The 21,005-nt window shown below is 40.7% G+C and overlaps 1 protein-coding gene across 3 annotated transcripts in view; it reads left to right on the plus strand.

Annotated features, from left to right (window-relative positions):
- LOC130166221 (E3 ubiquitin-protein ligase DTX1-like) overlaps positions 1-21,005 on the plus strand; it is a 38,381-nt gene that overhangs the window by 2,488 nt on the left and 14,888 nt on the right. For all 3 annotated transcript variants that reach the window (XM_056371656.1, XM_056371655.1, XM_056371657.1), the window contains exons 3-4: positions 16,171-16,385; positions 18,401-19,278. In XM_056371656.1, coding sequence (XP_056227631.1) covers positions 16,171-16,385; positions 18,401-19,278 — 1,093 coding nt within the window. The remainder of the gene's footprint in view (positions 1-16,170; positions 16,386-18,400; positions 19,279-21,005) is intronic.

Below are 21,005 nucleotides of genomic sequence, written 5' to 3' on the forward strand. Positions count from 1 at the left end.
TAACATATAGTGATAGGGACACTTTTTATGCTCACATTTGGATTGTAGCATAGAGCCTTAAAGTAAGATTTAAGTGAGGTAAAAAATGCAGTGGTGTTATGGAGAATTAATTTCTTCTCTGTAACATAATTTAGTGGTTGGATAGTTTTCAATGAGCGAGAAATGATTGCCTTTTTTGATACCATTCATTCAGGTTACATAGGATCATAAACATTTATTTTAAAATGTACCTTATTTGTTGTGGAGTGGGTCAAAGACCCTCTGGCAGGAATTGGCTTCTATGTAACCTAGCTGTATACAGGGCAAAGAGAAAGCAGTATCACAGTATCAGGTGCTATTTTACTTTAGATCAACATCTACTGGTGCTACAAATTATTCTGTTATGCACTGAAATTTCCAATATGTCTGTGTGGTGATCTGTTGATTTACTTGATGTAAAGACTTTTGTGTGAATTCTGTCAATTAGACAGAGAGACAGGGAGAGAGAGAGAGAGAGAGTATAAGTATGTGTGGTGGCTAAGTGTTGTGTTGAGATCCAGCAGCATGATGATCTGGGGCAGCTGTAAATGACCACTTCACCACTGAGTTAGCAGCATTCTTTAGCTCTTATGCACAAGCGCTACACTCAGAATCACACACACACATACACACTCACACAGGCGCACAGCAGCTGCACACTCCTCACATGAAAACAGAAACAGAAGACCCTTGATTCTGTGGAAAGAATATTCAAGGCCTAATGAGCAGAGAGTCCATGTTAGTTGTCCTCTGTCTCTCCCCTCTCTCTTTCTTTCCCTCTTTCTGTTGTTGAAGTGTTTAGTTTCCCTCTCTCTTGTACAAGTATTTAATTTTGAAAGTAGGCAAAAGTCCCAAGGGTCTTTCAGTTTTGGCATTGACATATTGTAGGATGAGTGTGTGTTGTGGAGGAGGGGTGGGGTGTGTGTGTGTGTGTGTGTGTGTGTGTGTGTGTGTGTGTGTGTGTGAGAGAGAGGGAGTGGGGGTTGCAGACGGAGTGAGATAGTCTGTATTCTGTCCCTCTCCTTTCCTCACTCTCTGTCTTTTGCCCCTCCACCATTGTTGGACTTTGTTGAACAGATGTGAGTTACTCCATTGTTGCCGTGAGACACACACACACACACGAGGTGAAAGTCTGAGGGTTCAGAGGAGCAGAACAGACCTCTGTGGCAGGAGGGGGTTGTTGTTAGGTTTGGGGGCCACAGTTGTTACAAGTTCACTAAAGTGGAAGATGAAGAGAAGAAAGACAAAAAAGGGAGCAGTCAAATATAAAGTTGGGTACTGAAAGCCCTTTTTCCACTTGAGATCCAGTTTTGGGTCTGCAAAATACCAGGATTTACCCATCTCATATCAGACCCTTAATTTCTCCTAGTTCCTTTTGAATTTGCAAGGAACAATGTAGACAGCATCCACATAGCAGGGTGAATGAACTTTTTTTCTTGTGCCAGTTTTGCGTTTAATGTATCTGTGATGTGGCAGACAGGAAATGTGGGGAGTGAGAGAGCTGTATAACATGAAACATGCAGGACATTATATGGTATGTACCTTAATCATTTGGGTAGCATGGTATTCCAGATGTCCCTCACCCCAGCAATGTTTTCCAGCTCCTCCTTGGGGGTCCCAAGGTGTTCCAGGTTAGATGGGATATATAAAACTTCCAACAAGTTCTGGGCAAAATGTGTTTGACTTTGCACAGAGAATACAGACATAGCTCTCACCTCGGAACCACCTCGGGATCCCCCAAGTGGGAAGAAACATTTCTGGGGTGAGGGACCTCTGGAATACCCTGCTTCCCAGCCAAGTGATTACGGTACATGCCATATAATGTCCAGATTGTTCCATGTTATTTGGTTTAACGAGGACCGGATGGCTCACGGCGATTGTCCTGGTACCCCATACTTCCACAGTACACCCAAAGGATGTCCCTGGGGCACACGGTTGTAAACCTTCTCCAAGTCCACAAAACACATGTAGACTGGTTGGTCAAACTCCCTTGACCCTGCAAGAAAAGAAGAGCTTGTCCGCTGTTCCACAGCAAGGCCACAATCCACATTGCTCCTCCTGAATGTGAGAAACGACAGGCAGTAGATTAACTTCCTGTCTACAGTCCTACAGCTTTAGCTTCACTCTCACTTACAATTACTCAGGAGAGAGGTGTTCCAGGTTAGATGGGATATATAAAACTTCCAACCCCAAATGTATATTATAATATATCTTGTCCCTTATGAATGTTTTGCTGACTCAATACACTCCAAATATGCTTCTGTTTTCATAACACAATGGCAGGAGAGTTACGCTTAAACCAGTTATTAATTATGGAAGATTAAAAAATCACATGAACTAGCTTTGAGGTTGGAAAAATGAATCCCACACTGTCAGCAAATTCCTAACCCTATTCAAACTAACTAAATGTAAACAACTCTGTCTTTACCAAGACAAGGGTGTGACCTTTGCAATAAAAATATGCTTAGGTAAATGCAATTGTTGAGGTGCTGGTAAAATGGGAGATACATATTTTGTTTTACTTTAAAGACATATTTGTCATGGGTTTCTTTTGAGGGGCATTTTTCAGAGTTTGAGGGCATCTTTGTCCATGCTCCTGCAGCATGTTCTTCCTCTCGTTTCAGCTGCTCCTGCTGAAGGAGTAACATTCCCAGACCCCCACAAACACCCTGTGGCTTTAGGGTCATGGTAGAAGGGGGTAGGGTGTAGATGGTGGATTCCCTAGAGACGAAGAGGAGGAGGTGAATTGTGAAGACAAGAAAAGGGGAACCAAACATTATCCCTGACTATGTTACCATGCACAGCAACCCAGGTTATAGGGACAAAGCAGGTTATAACAGAAGGTTTAGAAGTTTCCATGCACGGCAGTGATCTGGTTACTGTAAAATCTGCACTTACATGTTCATGTGTTTTGAGATGCTTCCTTAAGGTTAAGGCTTACAGTTCCTTAAGGTTTTTTTGGCCCATACTGCAGTGCTGTAGTTAAAGAGCACACAGGTTTTCCAGAGAGTGAACAAAAAAAAGTGAAAGTGAGAAAGGTCAGCTGTCTACATGTGACAAACCTGAATTCTAGGAGCTGATATTCTCAGTTTTATTGTGAGTGTCAGTCTTGGTGCAACTTTGGATTGAATAATTTAGAATACAAAGATGCACCTCCGGGATTTCTTTTCACATTGCTGCACTGCTGTTAATGCTAGGCCAGGTGTTTATCCTCACGTCCTCAATATGTTTTTTTTTTTTTTTGTACTGACGTAAGTGTGTACATAGCAGAGAGATGAGACTGAATTAAACAATGAAGTTGCCGGCTGTAAAACCAAAACAACACGGTTAAAGAGGATTTTACAAACTCAATACTATTGAGTGGAACTGCAGAGTTGTGTGATAATGTTCTGTTGGTTTATCACTAAGAGTGACTCCTTTCACATTACACATTTGACCTGTCGTGAATTAATTATAAAATATTTATTCGTGCAGCATTAACTTTTAGCCTATTACATTTAGAAGATTTTTATGACCTTTTGTGTTAATATTTAACATTTCGGAGGTTGTTTACTTTTGTTAAATAAATAAAGGGGTTTGTAGAAAACATAACTACAGGCCTCAAAACATAGCATCATTTATTGGATTTTGTATAAGCCTTGGTATTGTATCAGCATTCATTAATAATGAAAAGTTTAAGTACCCAGCCGTGAGGTCTTATGTATATGCACTGTTATATAAACTCCGTTTGAAATCTTTTCTGAAGTGCATGTAAATGGGATGTGTGTAGAAACGCTTGCTAATTTATCGGCCCCTGCAGAATTTTGCAGAATGCTTTTACGCCTCCGTGCCGGCGGCGGCCTAGTCCTTCCCATTCTCTTGAACATGATGAGAATTTCTTCAGACTTGGACCACTTGTTTGATGTACTAATTAGATCCAAAAGGTCGAAGATCAACTTCACCGTGATGTCATAATGTTAACACTTCTGGTCATTTCAACACTGTACAACACTCCTCAGGAAGGAGAGAGATTGTGACCATGTTTCCTGCAACTTGACTGGCTGTTTAAGACATACAACATTTTGCAATAATTTCTAGGCTAAATTCTCACCACATGTTGTTGCTATCGCTACCATTTTTATGTCGACGAAGCACTGAAGTGTTGGGGAGGCTGTCCAGCAATCTTCAGTCTTGTAGCCTTTATACTTTTAGAGATATTCATGATTCATTAAGTGTCATCAGGTTTTGCTAATTCCCCATAAAAAACGATTATATATAAAATTAGCTGTTACAGATATCAGCTCCAAAAGTCATAGTACCTAGCTCCTGAACATTTTAGCTTTGAAACCACGTTTCAAGCCACAAGCATGTAGCGCGTGTTGCAGGAGTAGTAACTATTTCTGTTAAGCAATTATTGTTTGTTTTTGTTTTTTTTTTTTTTTGCATGAAAATTGTATTTTTTTCAGACTTATTTGTTTTTCAGGTCTGTACAAAAAAAGCCAAATATGGTTGCAGTTGGATGAAACATTCAAGACTTATAGCAGGTTGTTATTTATTGCAGGTTGAATTGATTTGACCACGCCCACAAATGTTTATCAGCCAATATTAAACGATATATGATATCTCAAATCAAACATGTGGGCAGTATTCTGGGGTCATCCAAACACGGTATGTACCAAGATTGGTGGAGCTTAGGTGTAAGATGCAGGATAGGGAGTCAAAAGCATAGAAACATTTGTGTAAATGCAGTGATGGCTGCTTTTCAACATTGTCGCCATATTGGACAGGGCAAGACTGGCCTGTAAACATGTTTTTTCTGGATGAAAAGCACTAATGCTTACATTTCTCAACTGATCTCAATGAGTCGTTTTTATAATCAAGGGTTTATGATCTATGTAGAGTAAAAATCAAAGTATGGTTTCCAGTTACTTACAAGCGTGATAGTTTAGGCTGTCATCACTGTTTTCCATAATGAGGTGTGTGTGTCAATGTTAGGTTTATATGAACTAAATTATTTATTTGGTGGAAAATAATTCATTGTTATGATGAGTTGGAAAAACCCACTTTTGTCAGGCACAGGCTTGGCTTGAGACGGCCCTGATATAATATCATTTAATGTACATGAAATGTGCAGAAAGTTTTTACATTGTGGATATTGCTATTGCAACCATTTTTGAGCACGTGAAGCACTGACGTACCGGGAAGGTATTCACAAAGTTTCAGTGTTCTAGCCTTTAAAGTGTCTATTATATTCCTCATGTTTCATCATATTTTGCTTATTCCCCATAGAAAACCATTCAGGGAAAAAAAATTATAAAACAATTCGTATAAAATCAACTTTTACAGATATCTGCACCAAAAGTCTCTGCAGCTAACTGCTAAACATGCTTAACAGTTTTCCTAGCATCAAGCTGGTAAAACTAGTGGTGCGCCAAAAATGTACGGAAGAAAAAGGAAGAATAATAAAGATTTAACTGCTTGCTTCAATCATACAATAAAGCGGGAGGATCTCAATGTCATTGCTGTCTGCTACCCCACTAATAACAATAAAAAGCAAGGATCTCAATAGTGTGAGTTTTGGAGCAATATCACAATAAAGATTTTGATGAGTATAGTTCCCTGACTGGTAGAGCTAAGTTAACGTCAAGTTAGCATACTGGATCCTGTGTGTTTTTGCCTGTTTTTTTTTATGTGGAGGCGTCATAAATCACCGCAGTGGGAACAGTGGGAAGGAAACCCAGAGAAAAGGGGTCACAGTCTGAGTTGTTGTTGTGAAACTCTGCGTGTCGAGTTACTGTTACTGTGAGGCCTCTGGGGGGATATCACTCCCTGTCCACAATACACACACTAGCAGCAGATTTACTGTATGTGAAGAAATACATTAATGTTTATTTCACTGATGCATTATCATGGACCCCACTGTAGTCATGAACAAATATTTTTAGCCTGGGTTTTTTTTATTTTGAACACATCCAACCCAAACCGGAAAAAGAAAAACATGACAAAAAGGTCTATGACGTTACCATTGGCTGTAACTTCACACTTACAAACAGAACAGTCACAGCTTTTCTGCCCATAACCCAGATCCCAGATCCATAACTGTAAAACACTGTCCAGGCATAACACCAGAGACAGACACACACACACACACACACACACACACACACACACACACACACACACACACACACACACACACACACACACACACACATACAGTATTTTCTGTGGCTGATGACTTGTGAGGGGGTTTAGAGCGGCTACAGGGAGGCAAAGTATTGTATAATGTAATGCAGTGTAATGGCGATAGCAGAAGAATTTACTGTTTGCCAAAGTGTTTTTAATTTTGACCATTCATTTTGTTTTTTAATGTCATTTTAATATAAAATGACTTGCAACAACTATTTCTATCTCATCTATGCTCAATGTAATTTTTCTTTAACCAAATATAATGTTGCTAGGTAACTATGATGATGATGTACCCAGTGGGGCTGTAACTTTTTGTTAGAGACTCAAATTTTAATTTGTGTGGGAGAAATAATTAAAAACTGAAACGTCGGGCTCAGCTTTTGGCACTCAGATTTGATAGTTGATTTTTTTGTGTGTGTGTTCAGGACTAAATACTACTACACCATGTATCATTTCAATCCAGGTAATGTAATGCACATTGAAATTAATTTTTTCCCAGTTGCCATGGTGTGGAAATTTTCCCCCCATTTCAAAAGAAAAGACACGTGCTGGCTTAATATCTGTAGATTAGAATTGTTACCTCCAGATGCTGCCATCAGACAAACTTTGCATCATTAATGATGTTGTCAAGTTTCCTTTTGGCATTGGGTTTAATATACCGAAATATTGCCAAATACGGGCTTTTTCTTTTCACTTTGCACCAAATCATCTGCCGTTGTCTTGTTGGTCGACTCTCCTCTAATCATGTGATAAGACTGTGTTACTCTGTGATGTGATTGTGCTCTGCTGCTGTATGGAGCAGACATTTTCAGTTTATAATTTCTTTGTCTAAGTATTGATAAGTAGTATTGAATGTGACTCTGCCGCTGATACACAGAAATTAGCCAAATGGGTTTTATGTCTATAAAAATATGCAAAAAGGTCACTAGGCAACTTATGCAATCAGTGTGTGCCAGAACACCGTGTATCACTGTGTAACACCAGTAAGACTGACAACTGCAGCAACTCTAATATTTATCCACCTTCTTTTACTAAACATGGTCATGACAGCTGGGTGGAAAATCAGGTTTGAGGGTTTCCATTCATGTTTGGGATTAATAAAAGAGGGAATCAAGCAGTGAGACAAAAATGTATAAATACACTGAGTCAGTGTTAGTAAAAGGGGAAAAAGGAGAAGTGAAGGCAAAGGAATGTATGGCATCAGACAGCAGAAGGGATAAGATAAACGAATCAAAAGAGGGAAACAAGGGAACAGAGGATGTGGGAAAGTGATGAAAAAGTACTAAACAAGAGGAGATGAAATGAGTGTGTGAAAGAAGTTTTGTCTTGGTCAGCTTGACCTTCTAGATAATCTGTGATCGTATCCCCTTTGTTTCAGCCTCTATGTTCTTCTCTTATCTCATGCTTCTACTTCATCTTTTGACTCCCTCTTCCTCCTCACTCCCATCTCCTCTTTACCTTTAGAAAACAATTCCATTGCCATTTAATTCAGCTTCCTCTGGGCATTGGCTTTGTCTTTCTGTTCTTCATTTCAGTCTTTTTTTTTTTTTTATAGTACAAGCCCTCATTTTTCAGATGGTGTGACCTTCTCAGGGGTGTCAATTTCAAATTAGACTTTAAACCTTTATTGAGACTCCCATATTATACATCACTTTTTTCCATTTCCTCAACCAGAAAAAGGCAGATAGGCAACTTATTTAATCAGTGTGAGCCTGAACACCCTGTAACACCTTGTAACACCAATAAGACTGACTACTGCTGCAACTTTTAAAAATATTCTTTTTTTAATGCGTCTTTTTTGACAAAACTTGGTCCTGGTAGCTGGATGGAAAATCAGGTTTAAGGGTTTCCATTCATGTTTGGGATAAATGAAAGAGGGGAGGCAAACAGAGACAAAGATGTATAGAGCCCTCGTGTGAAAACCTACTGGGGTAAAAGCAGTGAGTCTACCTCTGAACGTGCTATTTGCCCTGAGCAAGAAAAAGTAAACTCTGTCCATACTTACCACTGCAACTATGTGCATTCACTCCAGTCTTGCTATCTCGGGTAAATGCAAAAAGTATCACTTTGCCAAAAGACGAAATCTGTATAACCTCCAGCCTTTGCAACAACCCTCACCCACATGTGCCTCCTTATCTGTTGGGCTATGCAACTGCCAATCTGCAATTAACAAAGCTAATCTCATTTCTGCCTATGCTAACCAGATATTCCTTGAGCTTCTGGCACTAACTGAGACTAGGATCAAATCAGATCACTGCTATCCCACCTGTGCTCTCCAATAACTACACATTCTCCCATTCTTCCCGTCTGTCCGGCTGAGGAGGCAGAACTGGTCACTTAATTTTCAACAAATACAAATTCACTGAACCGTCTCCTCCAAATAACCACGCAGTTATGGTGACCGCTTCGGTAAAAGTTTCTGTGGTTGCCATTTACCATCCAGCGGGAGAAATCAGTGATTTTGTGGATGATCTCGGCTCACCACTGTATTCCATTCCTGAACATGGCTTAAACAATGTGAGCTCTGCAGACTTCCTGTCCCCAACATACTCATTTGACCTAAAACTGGTTTGTAGCCCTCCGACTCACAAAGTAAAGACAGTAAAGAACACGATCGCACTCTCACGAACAATTGTGCTAAAAACTGCCTACCAGTCACACCTCTGCACCTCTCTGACTGCTATTTAATTCGCTCCACTGTTTGCCTCTCCGAGCGGCCGTCTATTCCACCATTTCTAGTTTGTCCGTCACAAGCTCCGTAGCTTTCTCCCACCCATTTTTCCTCATTGCTCACCTACACCCCACCTCCTCTTAGCACATTTCCACACTAGAGGTCATTAATGCAAGAGTCTCCCTGCTCTACACTAACCTTGTGTCTGGATAGCCTGTGTCCTCTATCCACCAAACTGGCTCGCTCTAACCTGCCTCACCAATGGCTGACTGACACCATCCTTATAGCTGCATACTGATCTCAGAGCTGTGCAGAGAAAACAGTGTAAAACCAGTGACCCCACTGATCTCAAAGGTTATCAGTCATTCCTATCTTTTCTTCTCATCCAGCATCAGTGCTGCCAAAATAGCTTTTTACAATAATAAGACAAGCAGTAGCAAAGACATTCTGAAACAATTTTCCACCTTCAAAACATGATTCAATCCTCCATGACACCCAATATACACAAACTGCTTAGCTGATATCTTTGCCTCCTTCTGTACTGAAAAAGTGGCAGCCATCAGTAGCCAATTCTCTGAATCTCTGTCTCAGTCTCACCCAGTTAAGGGCACATCACCCTCCGAGGGTAATGCATCTGAAAGGCAAAGATATATACCAATCCTCTGCTCTCACGCCCTGCTCAGTCTCCCCAGGTAAAGGGTGCATCACTTCTGTCACTCACCCTTCTCGCTGAAAACATGTCAAAACTGCTGACTATAGTCGTCCAACCACATGTGCGCTGGACCCCTTTCTCACAAATCTGCTGCAAACCGTATCTCCCACCATTGTACCAGCAATTGCACATGATTAATGCTTCACTGTCTTTGGCAACACTTCCCACTGCTTTGAAACAGGCACAGGTAACAACTCTGCTCAAAAAGCCTTTACTTGACACTGGTCAAGGTAAGAACTATCAACCGCTTTCATTACCCAAGTGTATAGGAAGTGTGGTTTTCAAGCAGGTATCAGAATTTCTCTCACAGAATGCCCTCCTTGATTTAAATAAGTCTAGCAGAAGCCGCAAGGGCAGCTACAGCTGCAGGTCAGTCCTCGGTTTTTATCCTGCTGGGCCTATCAGCAGGTTTTTTCACGGTGAACCACTGCATCCAGCTATCTGTACTCTCTGACATGGGCATCTTGAGCAAAGCGCTTTCTTGGTTTGACTCCTATCTCACTGGGTATTTCGTCAGTGTGCCTCGGCAAGGACAAACATCCTTATCCCATCCTCTCCCCAGAAGGATCAGTACTGTGGGCTCCTATCTTTGCACTATACACAACCTCCTTGAGTCAAATTATACGCTCGCATGGCTTCTCATATCACTGCTACGCAGACGACACCTAACTATACCTGTCATTCCCACAAGACGGAACGACAGGCATGTGTGGACTTCGGCTTGTCACCCTGACTGGTCCAGTGGCAGAGAAAACATTCGCCACCTGCCCCAGGCCTCTTTGTCCTCTCCCACTTTCTCATGCACATCACACACTGCAATATCCCCAACTGCTACCTGTACTACCCGTGTTTACTTCTACCTTCAGGTCGATCCCTGAAGGCAGTTGTTTCACCTTTCAGATGTTGTACAATTTTCATTCAAGAACTTAAGAGAATTTTCTTTTATGTGGACAAAGCAAAGATGATTCATGTATTTAAAACCTGGCACTCACACAAACACGCGGTCTAACCAGTGCGTAGATCCGGAGTGGCCACATTGAGACATGTTGCACTTGATTTTGACTGTGACTGATGTGAAAGTAACAGCTGGCCAGGTCTGCTGTGTACAACACATAGACAGATACGTACACTGTACAGCTGTAACTGTCAGAGCCACTAACACCTGCTTTTATCTTTTGTGTTGGTTTGTAGACATGGGATATACCCTAGCATACCTACATTCATATACACACGCAATTACACAGACACACACACAGAATTTTTTGTGCTCATTAACTTCTAACTATAGCGTATTACATTTTGTTGAACTGCACAAAGGTGTGGGTTTCCTCGAATATAAATTGTATACATTCATCTACGAATGCTGATATCCCACTTTATGGTATATTGGTATCCGATACTGATTAATCATCCAATACCACAAATCTCTTTCTCAAATTTAAACTCTGTTTAACATGACCTCACTCCATGGAGCTCAGTGGGTTAACAGGCCCATCATAACCTAAATGTAATTCGTTTGAAACACAGTATCATTGCATAAATATACACATATATTGGTATCCGCTTAGATATGAGCTAACAAATGACAAGAAACTGGAGCACAGAAATGCCAAAGATATGTTTTGAAAAGGTCACCATTCTATATTTTGTTCACCAGAAAGAGTAGGTTTATTTTTTAACTGTAAAATATCCTGCCAAGTACATTTCTGGTCATAATTGTTTTAAAAATGTATATACAATGTGTGTGTGTGCGTGTGTGTGTATAATTCAGAAATATTTATTAATGTTATGGGTTGTGTAAAGAAAATTAATATTGGCCAAATCTAAATAAAATCTGGTCAATAATATGTCTATTATCCAGCAGGGCATTGACTTTTTTTTTTTCTTCTTATGGTGGTGAAAAAGGAAGGTATCCCTGCGGTTTGGCGGTTACACAGTTGCTGGGACTAGGCTCAGAACAGGCAAAAAACATGTTATGTTACGTTCAGCAAACAATGGAATTATGATTAAACGATTAGTAACAATAACAATAAGAGGAGGACTAATGGGGGCTAATAATCTCATTTATAAGCTAATTTGCAGTCCAGTACAAGAGCCCACATAAAGGTCTAACTACACACAAAATACACAGTCATCTACTTGACAGTCATTATGGAATGCATGTCTCCCTTTCCCATTGTGGCTCTTCCTTATTAATACATTAACACATTAATACATACACAAAGACAATATCCCTTCTGGGATCAATAGAGATGTGCATTGTTCCTTTTATTATTGATATAATGAAAGAGTGCCCGTGTGGTGGTGTCCTCTTGGAGTGGACAGTTTGTCATTGCAGTAGATGCTGTTTGTCTCCTCAGCAAGTCAATGTGTTTCGGAAAAGTCACTGTCAAATAAAAAAGAATAACCAACATTTAAATCTGCACATCATAGCAGCTTTTTATTTTGCCTCTGTGTCGGCAGCAGCCAGGGTGAGGCATCATGTTTTCGGGTTGTCCCTCTGTCAGTCCCTTTCTTGTGAACGCAATATCTCAGTAACACCAGGTGGGAACTTCTTCAAATTTGGTAAAAACGTTCATTTAGACTTAATGATGAACTGATTAGAATTTGGTGGTCAAAGGTCAAGGTCTCTGTAACCGCATAAAACACTTTTTAGCCTTAGCTCAAGACTTGACATAGCAATTATGACAAAATTACAAAACTAGTTAATATTTTATATGACTCTGGATAAGCAGGAATTATCATGAAAGTAGTCTGAGTGGCGGACAGATTCAACCACAAAGCCTTTGAGTCCTTGGGTGTGGGTGCATCTGTTCCACACACCTCGGTTGTGTCCTGACATTCTTGGAATTTAGGCATTCTGAAGAGATTTTTATGTCCATGTAAAGATGTATGACTTATTTGACATAATATATCGGTATGCATTAAATAAACCTTGAAGAAATAACATTATTCCATACTGAAATTTCTCTTACTTTAAATTTAGAAAATGTCTAATGGAAAAATGATTTGATTGCATAATTTGGCCATGGTGGAAACTGTGTGGAGCTGCTGTAGTCTGCTAGAACAGAATGGACTCTGGAGTTTGAGGGAGAAACTATATTTCACATAGTAATCACTTAGGTTGAGTGTATCCTGCTGCTCTGGATTCATGCATCAGAGAGTTAAGCCGCGTTTCGACCAAAAAGTACCTGGAACTTAATTGCGTCCCGTATATATTCAATACAGGAGGCAGCATTTTATTTTAAAATACAGGACGATCCGTGACTGGTGGCAACCTTCGCCACTCCGGTTGTTGTGGTCCTTTATTTTTTTGAAGACCTGTTTCAGTTTTTTTTACCTTCCCCCGGACCTGTTTCGCAGTGTGGAAAATGTGTTTGCTCGCTCGCTCACTCCCTGCGAACTTTTAAACATGGCGGGTGAAATAAAATGCAGCAAGTACTCGACCAGTCGGAAATGTTCAGCACTGCAGACCACACCCCCCAAAGTTCCTGAACCTTTGGAAAGTACTACCCCCCGACCAGGTACCTTTTTTGGGGGTCGATCAATTACCCCAGAACTAAATTTAGACCCTGGTTCCTGCGGTGGAAACGCGCAAAGTTCCTCAAAAGCTTCCTGGTTCCTGGGGAAAGAGGAGAAGAGGATAGGGTCATATACTTTCACAGGCGCTTTTTAAAAATCTTTTTCTCATTCACTTCATATCATTCCTGCATATCTGTCCGTCTTTTGCTGTAATGCCTCACAAGTGGTCTATTGGCATGTTAGCGTCTCCTTTTTAGATATTACTGCAGCAAATACATTATTGTACAACTACAGAGACAATAAAGTGGGTGATATCTCAGTTTGATTATTCACTTTGTCCCTGTCTCCGTCGCCACCAAACAAATGCAGCTCCCCATCCATTCAACCCCGTCCTTTTGATGTCTGTGTGTCCATGCCCCACCCCTAAACACACACACACACACACACACACACACACACACACACACACACACGCCTTCCTCTCCTTGTCCTGGCATTGACTGAATAGCCCGTTACCCCTGGAGACAGAGGTAGTTTCTGGTTGGTTGGTTTAGGGACCCTCCCCCCACCCCTCTATCCCACTAGGAGACAGAGAGACATTGTTGTGTTCTGGTTAGTTATGTGTGTTTTTGATTATTAATTCAGTTGTTCTTAGATTTTTTTTAGCAGCTCCTTTGTCAGTGACGTGTTGAACTGAAAGTGAAAACACAAGCATATGAGTATATGAATGTGAAATAAGGAGCAAAGTGGATGAAGTGCTCCGTTTAACTTTTTAACTCAGCACTCTGCAGGGCTCAGGGTCACAAGACCGGCATCCCCCTACCTCCGTGACTCTAATGGATATGTTTACCCACTCACCCAAGTATTTTAATGAAAATCATGCATCTAGTTAGAAGGACTACATCATGGCTCTGTCATCATTAGATGTTGCATAAACATATTTTCAGGACTCCTTGCCCATCTCTGATCGGCCTGCAGGCAGGCTGTTTATCTATAGCTAATAGAAACCCAACTAACTCACATTTTTTGCAGCATTTTAAATTAAGACTGAATGGAAACAAAATATGTAAACAGATATGTTGCTTAACATCGTTTTTCGGTATTGAAATCACATCACATCAAGTTGTTTAATTAATTTTCATCACACTGAAATACACAAGAATGGGATTTTAAGGTAGAGCCTTCATTCCCAAGAATTTTAGACTTCATTCTGGGAGTAATGTAACATAATGTAGTAAATTGTAGTTTCCACAAATCTTCTTTTATTTCAGAATTGTTCTTAGGATTGATTCATTAGTCATGATCAATGGAAACATGCAGTGTATGTTGCAGCGCTGGCAGTCTTGACGTGCTCTATTTGCAGATGCCCCCTCAGCCATTTTAACAAGGAGCTACAACACCCCCAGATGTTCAATCTGCATCTAATAGAATATTATATATAGTGTTAGTGATTACAGACAGAATGCGAAGCGTACCATGTAAATGCTGATTTAATTATACAGAGATGTTTTACAGATTAGTGGTCTGCATATTTAACACTTGGCATGAAGTGTCGTCTTTCTCAAGGGAGGAAATAGTAATTGTTGTAGAGGAGGAACGTGAATCATTTATTTCCTTGCTTAGATTTTTTGTGACAGTCAGGTGATTTCAGCCATTGTGTATGTGGTGTCTGTGAGCCACAGGCTACTACTGTCTTTGGCTTGGCTTAATCCTTCATGATCACTGAGTGTAAGATCCTCTTCATCATTCTCTGAGGTAGACTCTGGCTGGGTATCGCCACTGCTATCCCAAATCTAGTCCTGGACTCCAGCACCACCACATTGTCACAAGGTCCCCATTCCATGCAAATTCAGTTGATTCGATATATTTTGTTAGAGATATTTCAACTACAGTACCAATTTTATTTGGATATGAATGAGATTCTCGGAGAACTAAAGCAGTAAATTGTTCCTCTAACCTGCTGCATTAAAAATATTAATGTTTGTTTAAATTAAGATTGGACCAAAACGGTTCACATGGCTTCTTCTTCTATCAGCTTCGTCTTTCACATCTTGTGTATGGCTTTGCTTTCGTCCAGCTCTTCACTGCAAATGCAACCAAACATTTGCCTTTAGACTTTGGTGCATTCAGTGGACCCAATATCAGATAATTCAAATGAAGATCGTTTTGAAAATCCTTGTTTCAACCCAGCCCTAATCTAGACCAAAGACCATACCATTCCTCTAGTAATTTTTTTTTTATCCTTTTTTGTTGGTTGTGTGCAGGTTTTTCGGACGTTACTATGTCAGGGCTGCTTGATTATGGCAAAAATCATAATCATGATTTTGATCAGTTTTGAAATCATGATTATTTACCAGGATTACTCATTGACTTTGGAGACACCAAGCATTTATTGAACTTTAAGAAAAAAAAAAATATTTTTAACAGTGGACTTTTTTCAACTTGAAATACAATTAAATGAAAAAAGAAATGAAAAAGGTCATTTTTAAAAATTTGATAAATTATGAAATAAATAATAATGAATAAATAATCAATGTATACATAAATTAGATAAAAATAAACAAGATCAACTATGTTGTAGTGCACTGCACCAACATACTGACTCCAAAACATATTTCAACATTTTGGTAAACTATATTCAACATATACTTGCCAGTAACTCAGTCCAAGGAAATTAAAGGGTGGCCCAACCCTGAACCAGCAAAATGCTCAAGATTTCTCACTCCTACGTACGTTGCTAATGTACGCTGAAACATAACCTGGAAGTGGATGAGGGGATGAAATTTGTTGTGAAACAGAATGCAGCACAATGATTGTTTTATCTCCTTTATCTTTTTTTCATTATAGTTTGAGGCCAAAATCATAATTGAAAATAAAAATTGATTAATTGCCCAGCCTTATACTACTGGCTCGCTTCCTCACTGTTTTGGCTTTGCTTCTGAAACCTTGTGTCTTTTATTCAGCAGAGGTACTTTTTATTTAATATTATAGAACTGTGCTGGTCACTAGTAGAAGTTATAATTTGTTAGGACAGAGAAATTAACTGAGGCACATTTTTATATTTCCTCCTCTTTTTCAGGAACCATCCGTCCGGTGCGGAGGAGTTTTTATGACCCAGCCTCGGCCCCGGGTCAGGGCTGGCAGTGGGAATGGGAAAATGATGCAGGTACATGGACGCCCTATGACATGGAGGTGGCCATAGCCATCGAGAGCGCCCACAACCGCCAGCAGCCCTGCCTTGACCTGACACCACTCGGCTTCTGCTACTTTATTGATTATCAGAACATGACACAGGTTTGTTTCAATACTTCACATGGACATCAGCAACAGAACCAACTTTACCAAATAACAATGGTGATAATAATAATTGTTTATTTGTGTAGCACTTTTCAATACAAGTAACAAAGTGTTTCACTTGAGTCAAACAGAAAACATCCAAACAAATCAAAGTGAAATGTAAATTAAATTTAAAAAGACATCACACAATAAAAGCTTTTTTTTAAATATAAATTGTGTCTTAAGAAGCGAAGAAGATGAAACTGAACTGACTCTGAGAGTCTGATCTCCTCTGGCAGGTTGTTCCAAAGTTTAGAGCCCTGGCAGCAAAGGCCCCGTCTCCTTTTGTTTTCACCATAGACCCTGGAATGACCAGCAATGAACTACCAGAGGATCTCAGAGTCCTCGATCATAGGGGGATAAAAGCTCAGAAATATAAGGAAGGCAAGCCCGTATCTGCTGCCAGTGAATGAGCTGCCAGTGTAGAGATCCCGAGACTGGGGTTAATGTGAACACATTGTTTGGACTGAGTTAGGAGCGGAGCTGCAGCGTTCTGAACTAACTGTAGGAGATGGATTTTTGACTGAGACAGCTGTATAGAGAGTTACAGTCTTCAAGATGAAAGAAAATAAAAGCTTGGATGAGATTCTCCAGATCTATGGCTGAAATAAAAGACTTCAAATTGGCTATATTTCTCATGTGACAAAAACATGACTGAACAAATTTCTTCACCTGGGATTCAAAACACAAATCCTGATCAAAAATTACTCCCAAGATTCTTAGCTGAGGGCTTAACATAATTTGTTAATTGACAATTTTTCTATGCTTTGAATTCTTTTTGTGAGTGGACCAAGTATGATGACCTGAGATTAGGGTTGTCAAAAAAATCGATACTCAGACACTAATCAATACTAAAAATTAGTATTGGATTAAATACTCATTTGCAATAGTATCGATACCAACAGTGCCATCTTCCCTGCTCCAGTCCACACAACTTCATACAGCACCACTGCAGACAGGCAGGCACACAGCCCTCCCCTCACTTGCAGCTGAACACATGAACGCTAGTTGATGTTCACAACACTGAGCTGGCGTCGACAGCCTAAAAATAAATTTACATGGCAAGTGCTGCTGCTGAAGGACCTTCGCGACCTGTTTTAGCTGAAATTTAAAAAGCAAAAGTGCCGTTTGGAATTATTTTGCTTTAATATTTTACCTGGCCGGCGGCACACCTTAACCCTAGCTATTCAACTATTAGCAATTAGACGATAGCCACATTAGCCGCCTGTTAAGTCATCATTAAACTGCGGCTTTGGCTAATAATAGAACGACTAACATTAATGTGGGAGCTAGGCAGGAAACGTTATCAGTCTTGCCGGACTGTAACATTAATAGACAGTGTCAATTTAACAGGATAACATAATTATTTGTATCTGAAAAGTGTTATATTTCTCTTAAAGTCCCAGATTGAAGCTGAGAAAAGTCGACCAGCAACTAGACAGAAACGGCAGCAGCCTACCTGACAACTCTATTTAATCAGCAACGAAAATATAAGTCACCAGAAGCACACATGTTTGTATTGTTGTAATCTTTATTTAAAAAAAAAGGGTTAGGTTCATTTTTTCTCTTCTATTTTTTCTGGGTATCGAGTTTAAAATTCTAGTATCGTGACAACCCTACCTGAGATTTTGTCGTTTTGTAAATTGTAAGAAATTGTCTGACATTCAGTTTTTTATTTCAGTAAGACGTGTGGAGGGTTGTTATGTTGGACTGGTCACCGGGTCTGATTGGTAGCTAAAGTTGTGTGTCATCAGTGTAGCAGTGAAAATGAACACTGTATCTGCAGACGATGTCGCAGAGAGGGAGCATATTAAATACAAAATAAACTGGGACCGAGGAAGGAGCCTTGGCGGACACCGTAGGATGAGTTAGCAGAGGGAGAGACTGAACCAGCCATCGATGGGTGATATTTAACTTTCAGGCTGGAACATTACAACATTTTCAACATGTTTTTCTTCTTTTTGCTCCTGCAGGTGAACAGACAGAGCCAGAGATGTCGGAGGATCCAGAGGCGTGCTGACATGGCCTACCCTTTAGTGTCTGGTCCTCTCCCTGTTCCCAAAGGAGGAGGTGTAGGAGCAAGTGGAGGGCTAACAGGAGCCTTGCTGGGTGTTGGAGTGTCAGGGGCCAGCATGGGGATTGGATCCGTCTATCCTAATGGAGGCTTACTGGCTACTGGATTGGGCCAGCCTTGTTCCTGCCAGCAGTGCATGCTGGTCCTTAGTGTGAAGACCAATACAGGAAGAGCAGGGGGAGGAGCTGCAGGGTTACAGACTCTAGGTAGACGCTCGCTAACCATGCAGCGACCTAAGAACTCAGCCTCCAAACCTCTAAGTCCGTCTAAATCGGCCACACTGGGACGAGGACAGCCTCAGAACTCCAGCTACTATCAGACGCTGCCGCACGGCCTCGCCATCTCCAAAAACACTGCCTCACCAAGAAGGAACGCTCAGCTCTTCGCTCAGTCGCTGGCTGCCCTCACCACTTGCACGTCCTCTCTGGGTATCTCCTCGTCTTCCGTCAGGCCGCCTCCCCCATCCCTCCCACCTCCTCAGCCCCCATCATCCAACCCAAATTTGAACCCTCCGTCCATTCCGGCCAAGCACTCTTCATCTTCAGCCGGTGAATCAGTGCCGACTGGTACATTAATTACCCCTGCCAGCAATGTGACCACACCCCCTTCTCCAGTGCCATCTCCGTCGCCAATGGTGATGAAGCCGCAACGCATGGTGTCGTCCACGGCAACAGTGTGCCATGCCCCGTTGCCACAGAGATCCAGCTTAGCCGGGCTGAGCAGACCAGCGTTACAGAGGATTGCCATGGCCCAGTCCAGAGCACTCATAGCATCAGGGTAAGTGAATAACATACACATGTGGAACATGTGGAGACACACAGCACCAGTAGCTTCATTCAAAGCCTTTTATTGGTATTTACATGGTGATGATGATGAGGGCTGCAGAGGTTACCATATTTTCATTTTATAATTTTTTTTTATTGCAATAGGAATTTTCACAATACACATCACAAAGAAGTGTAATATCATAAATCTCCTGCTGTTTGGCTGTTTCTAAACTCAGATTTCAATTCAACCAGTTAACATGTTGAATATAATGCTGAGCAACATTTAGCGGTGCCCTTGTTTTTTAGTTGACAGTTCAGAACAAGATGCAAATAACAGCATACTTTATTGACTAAATGATATTATTGTTAAGGTGGAGTGTTAATGTTAGGTGTTAATGTTGAAATCAATGTAATTACAAAACAGACACTTGACTTGTTTTCATGGATTATACGCACAGAATGCAAAACTTGAAATACTATCCCATATTGTCATCGCAATGTGTGTCTCATGCTGGACATTTTCCTCTGTCATGCAGTCCTCTGTTACAGTGAGTTGTGTTTGTTACTCTGCACTGACTGAGTGATGTGATTTCAGAGGTGTGACTAGATTCACATTCATTCCTCTTGTAAATGTCTGTTTGTAGTTGATCAAGTGGATTTTGGGGTATTAGACCTTTTGTTTGTCGTGAAAATGGTCATTAAATACTGGGTGTGTTGAGCACAATGCTGTTAACATGGATGGAATTGATGATGTTAATGAGTTCCTTCTGAAGATGACAGAATAACAGACAGCAGACAATGAAAAATCATTTTAAATACTGAAACAATTGAGGTCCAGTAGCACCTACCCTCTGGTCATGTGTCTTGTGTCAGCAGTACTAGCAGGCAGTAAATTCTGGTGACCTTAGAATTTAATTAAATGTAGATTGATGAGAATCCACATACAAATTGAAGCTACGCCAAACAGAAGTTTTGAAATAGTAAATTGACCTTGTAACTGTTTACATAGATTCCTGTGGACTATGTGTGTTTGTCAGTGTGTAAGTATGTGTTCATGCCATTGGTGCAAGTGTGAAGGCCATGGGCTAGCAGCACCTCCCTCTCTCTAAAGCTATGTTATGTGGTGGTATGCACAGTGCAAAGAGAAGAGAGCAGCTCTGTGAGGAGTCCACTCTGACTCCCACAGAACCGTTTCAACCACTGTTCTCAACACTGGGAGATACCACATTCAGGAAATAACGTGTTAAACTAAGATGATGAACATGGTAACGTGACTGTACGTTAGCAAGTTGCCTTACTGGCATCAGCATTTAGCACAAAGCACGGCTGTGCTTAAGAAAAGCCTTTTAGAACAGCTGACACGGCTTCAGACTATTGTTTACTCTTTAATTCAACCCAAGAAGTGCTGACCTTTTGCACTTGCTGTTTCCAGCTTCGCAGTCATACCATTGAGAGGAAAGTGTTGCTCATTGACCCACAGAAGCTGATTTTAATCAGCTTCCGGTCACAAGTCAACTTCTTCAAACAGATTCTTCAGTACTGTAACAGGAAAGAAAAAAAATACATTTCCAATTTCCATGATGATACAATAGTGACTAAAGACATTTCCTGAAAGCTTTCCTATTTGGTGGTTTAAACAGCAGGTGTTTGTTCACTTCTGTGGGAAAAAGCCTCCCTATGCACAGGAAGTGAGGCCTCTTCAGTCTGAGTTCACCACCAGAGGCCAAAACATGGGAT

This window comes from Seriola aureovittata, chromosome 3 (assembly GCF_021018895.1).
Source record: "Seriola aureovittata isolate HTS-2021-v1 ecotype China chromosome 3, ASM2101889v1, whole genome shotgun sequence".
NCBI lineage: Eukaryota > Metazoa > Chordata > Actinopteri > Carangiformes > Carangidae > Seriola > Seriola aureovittata.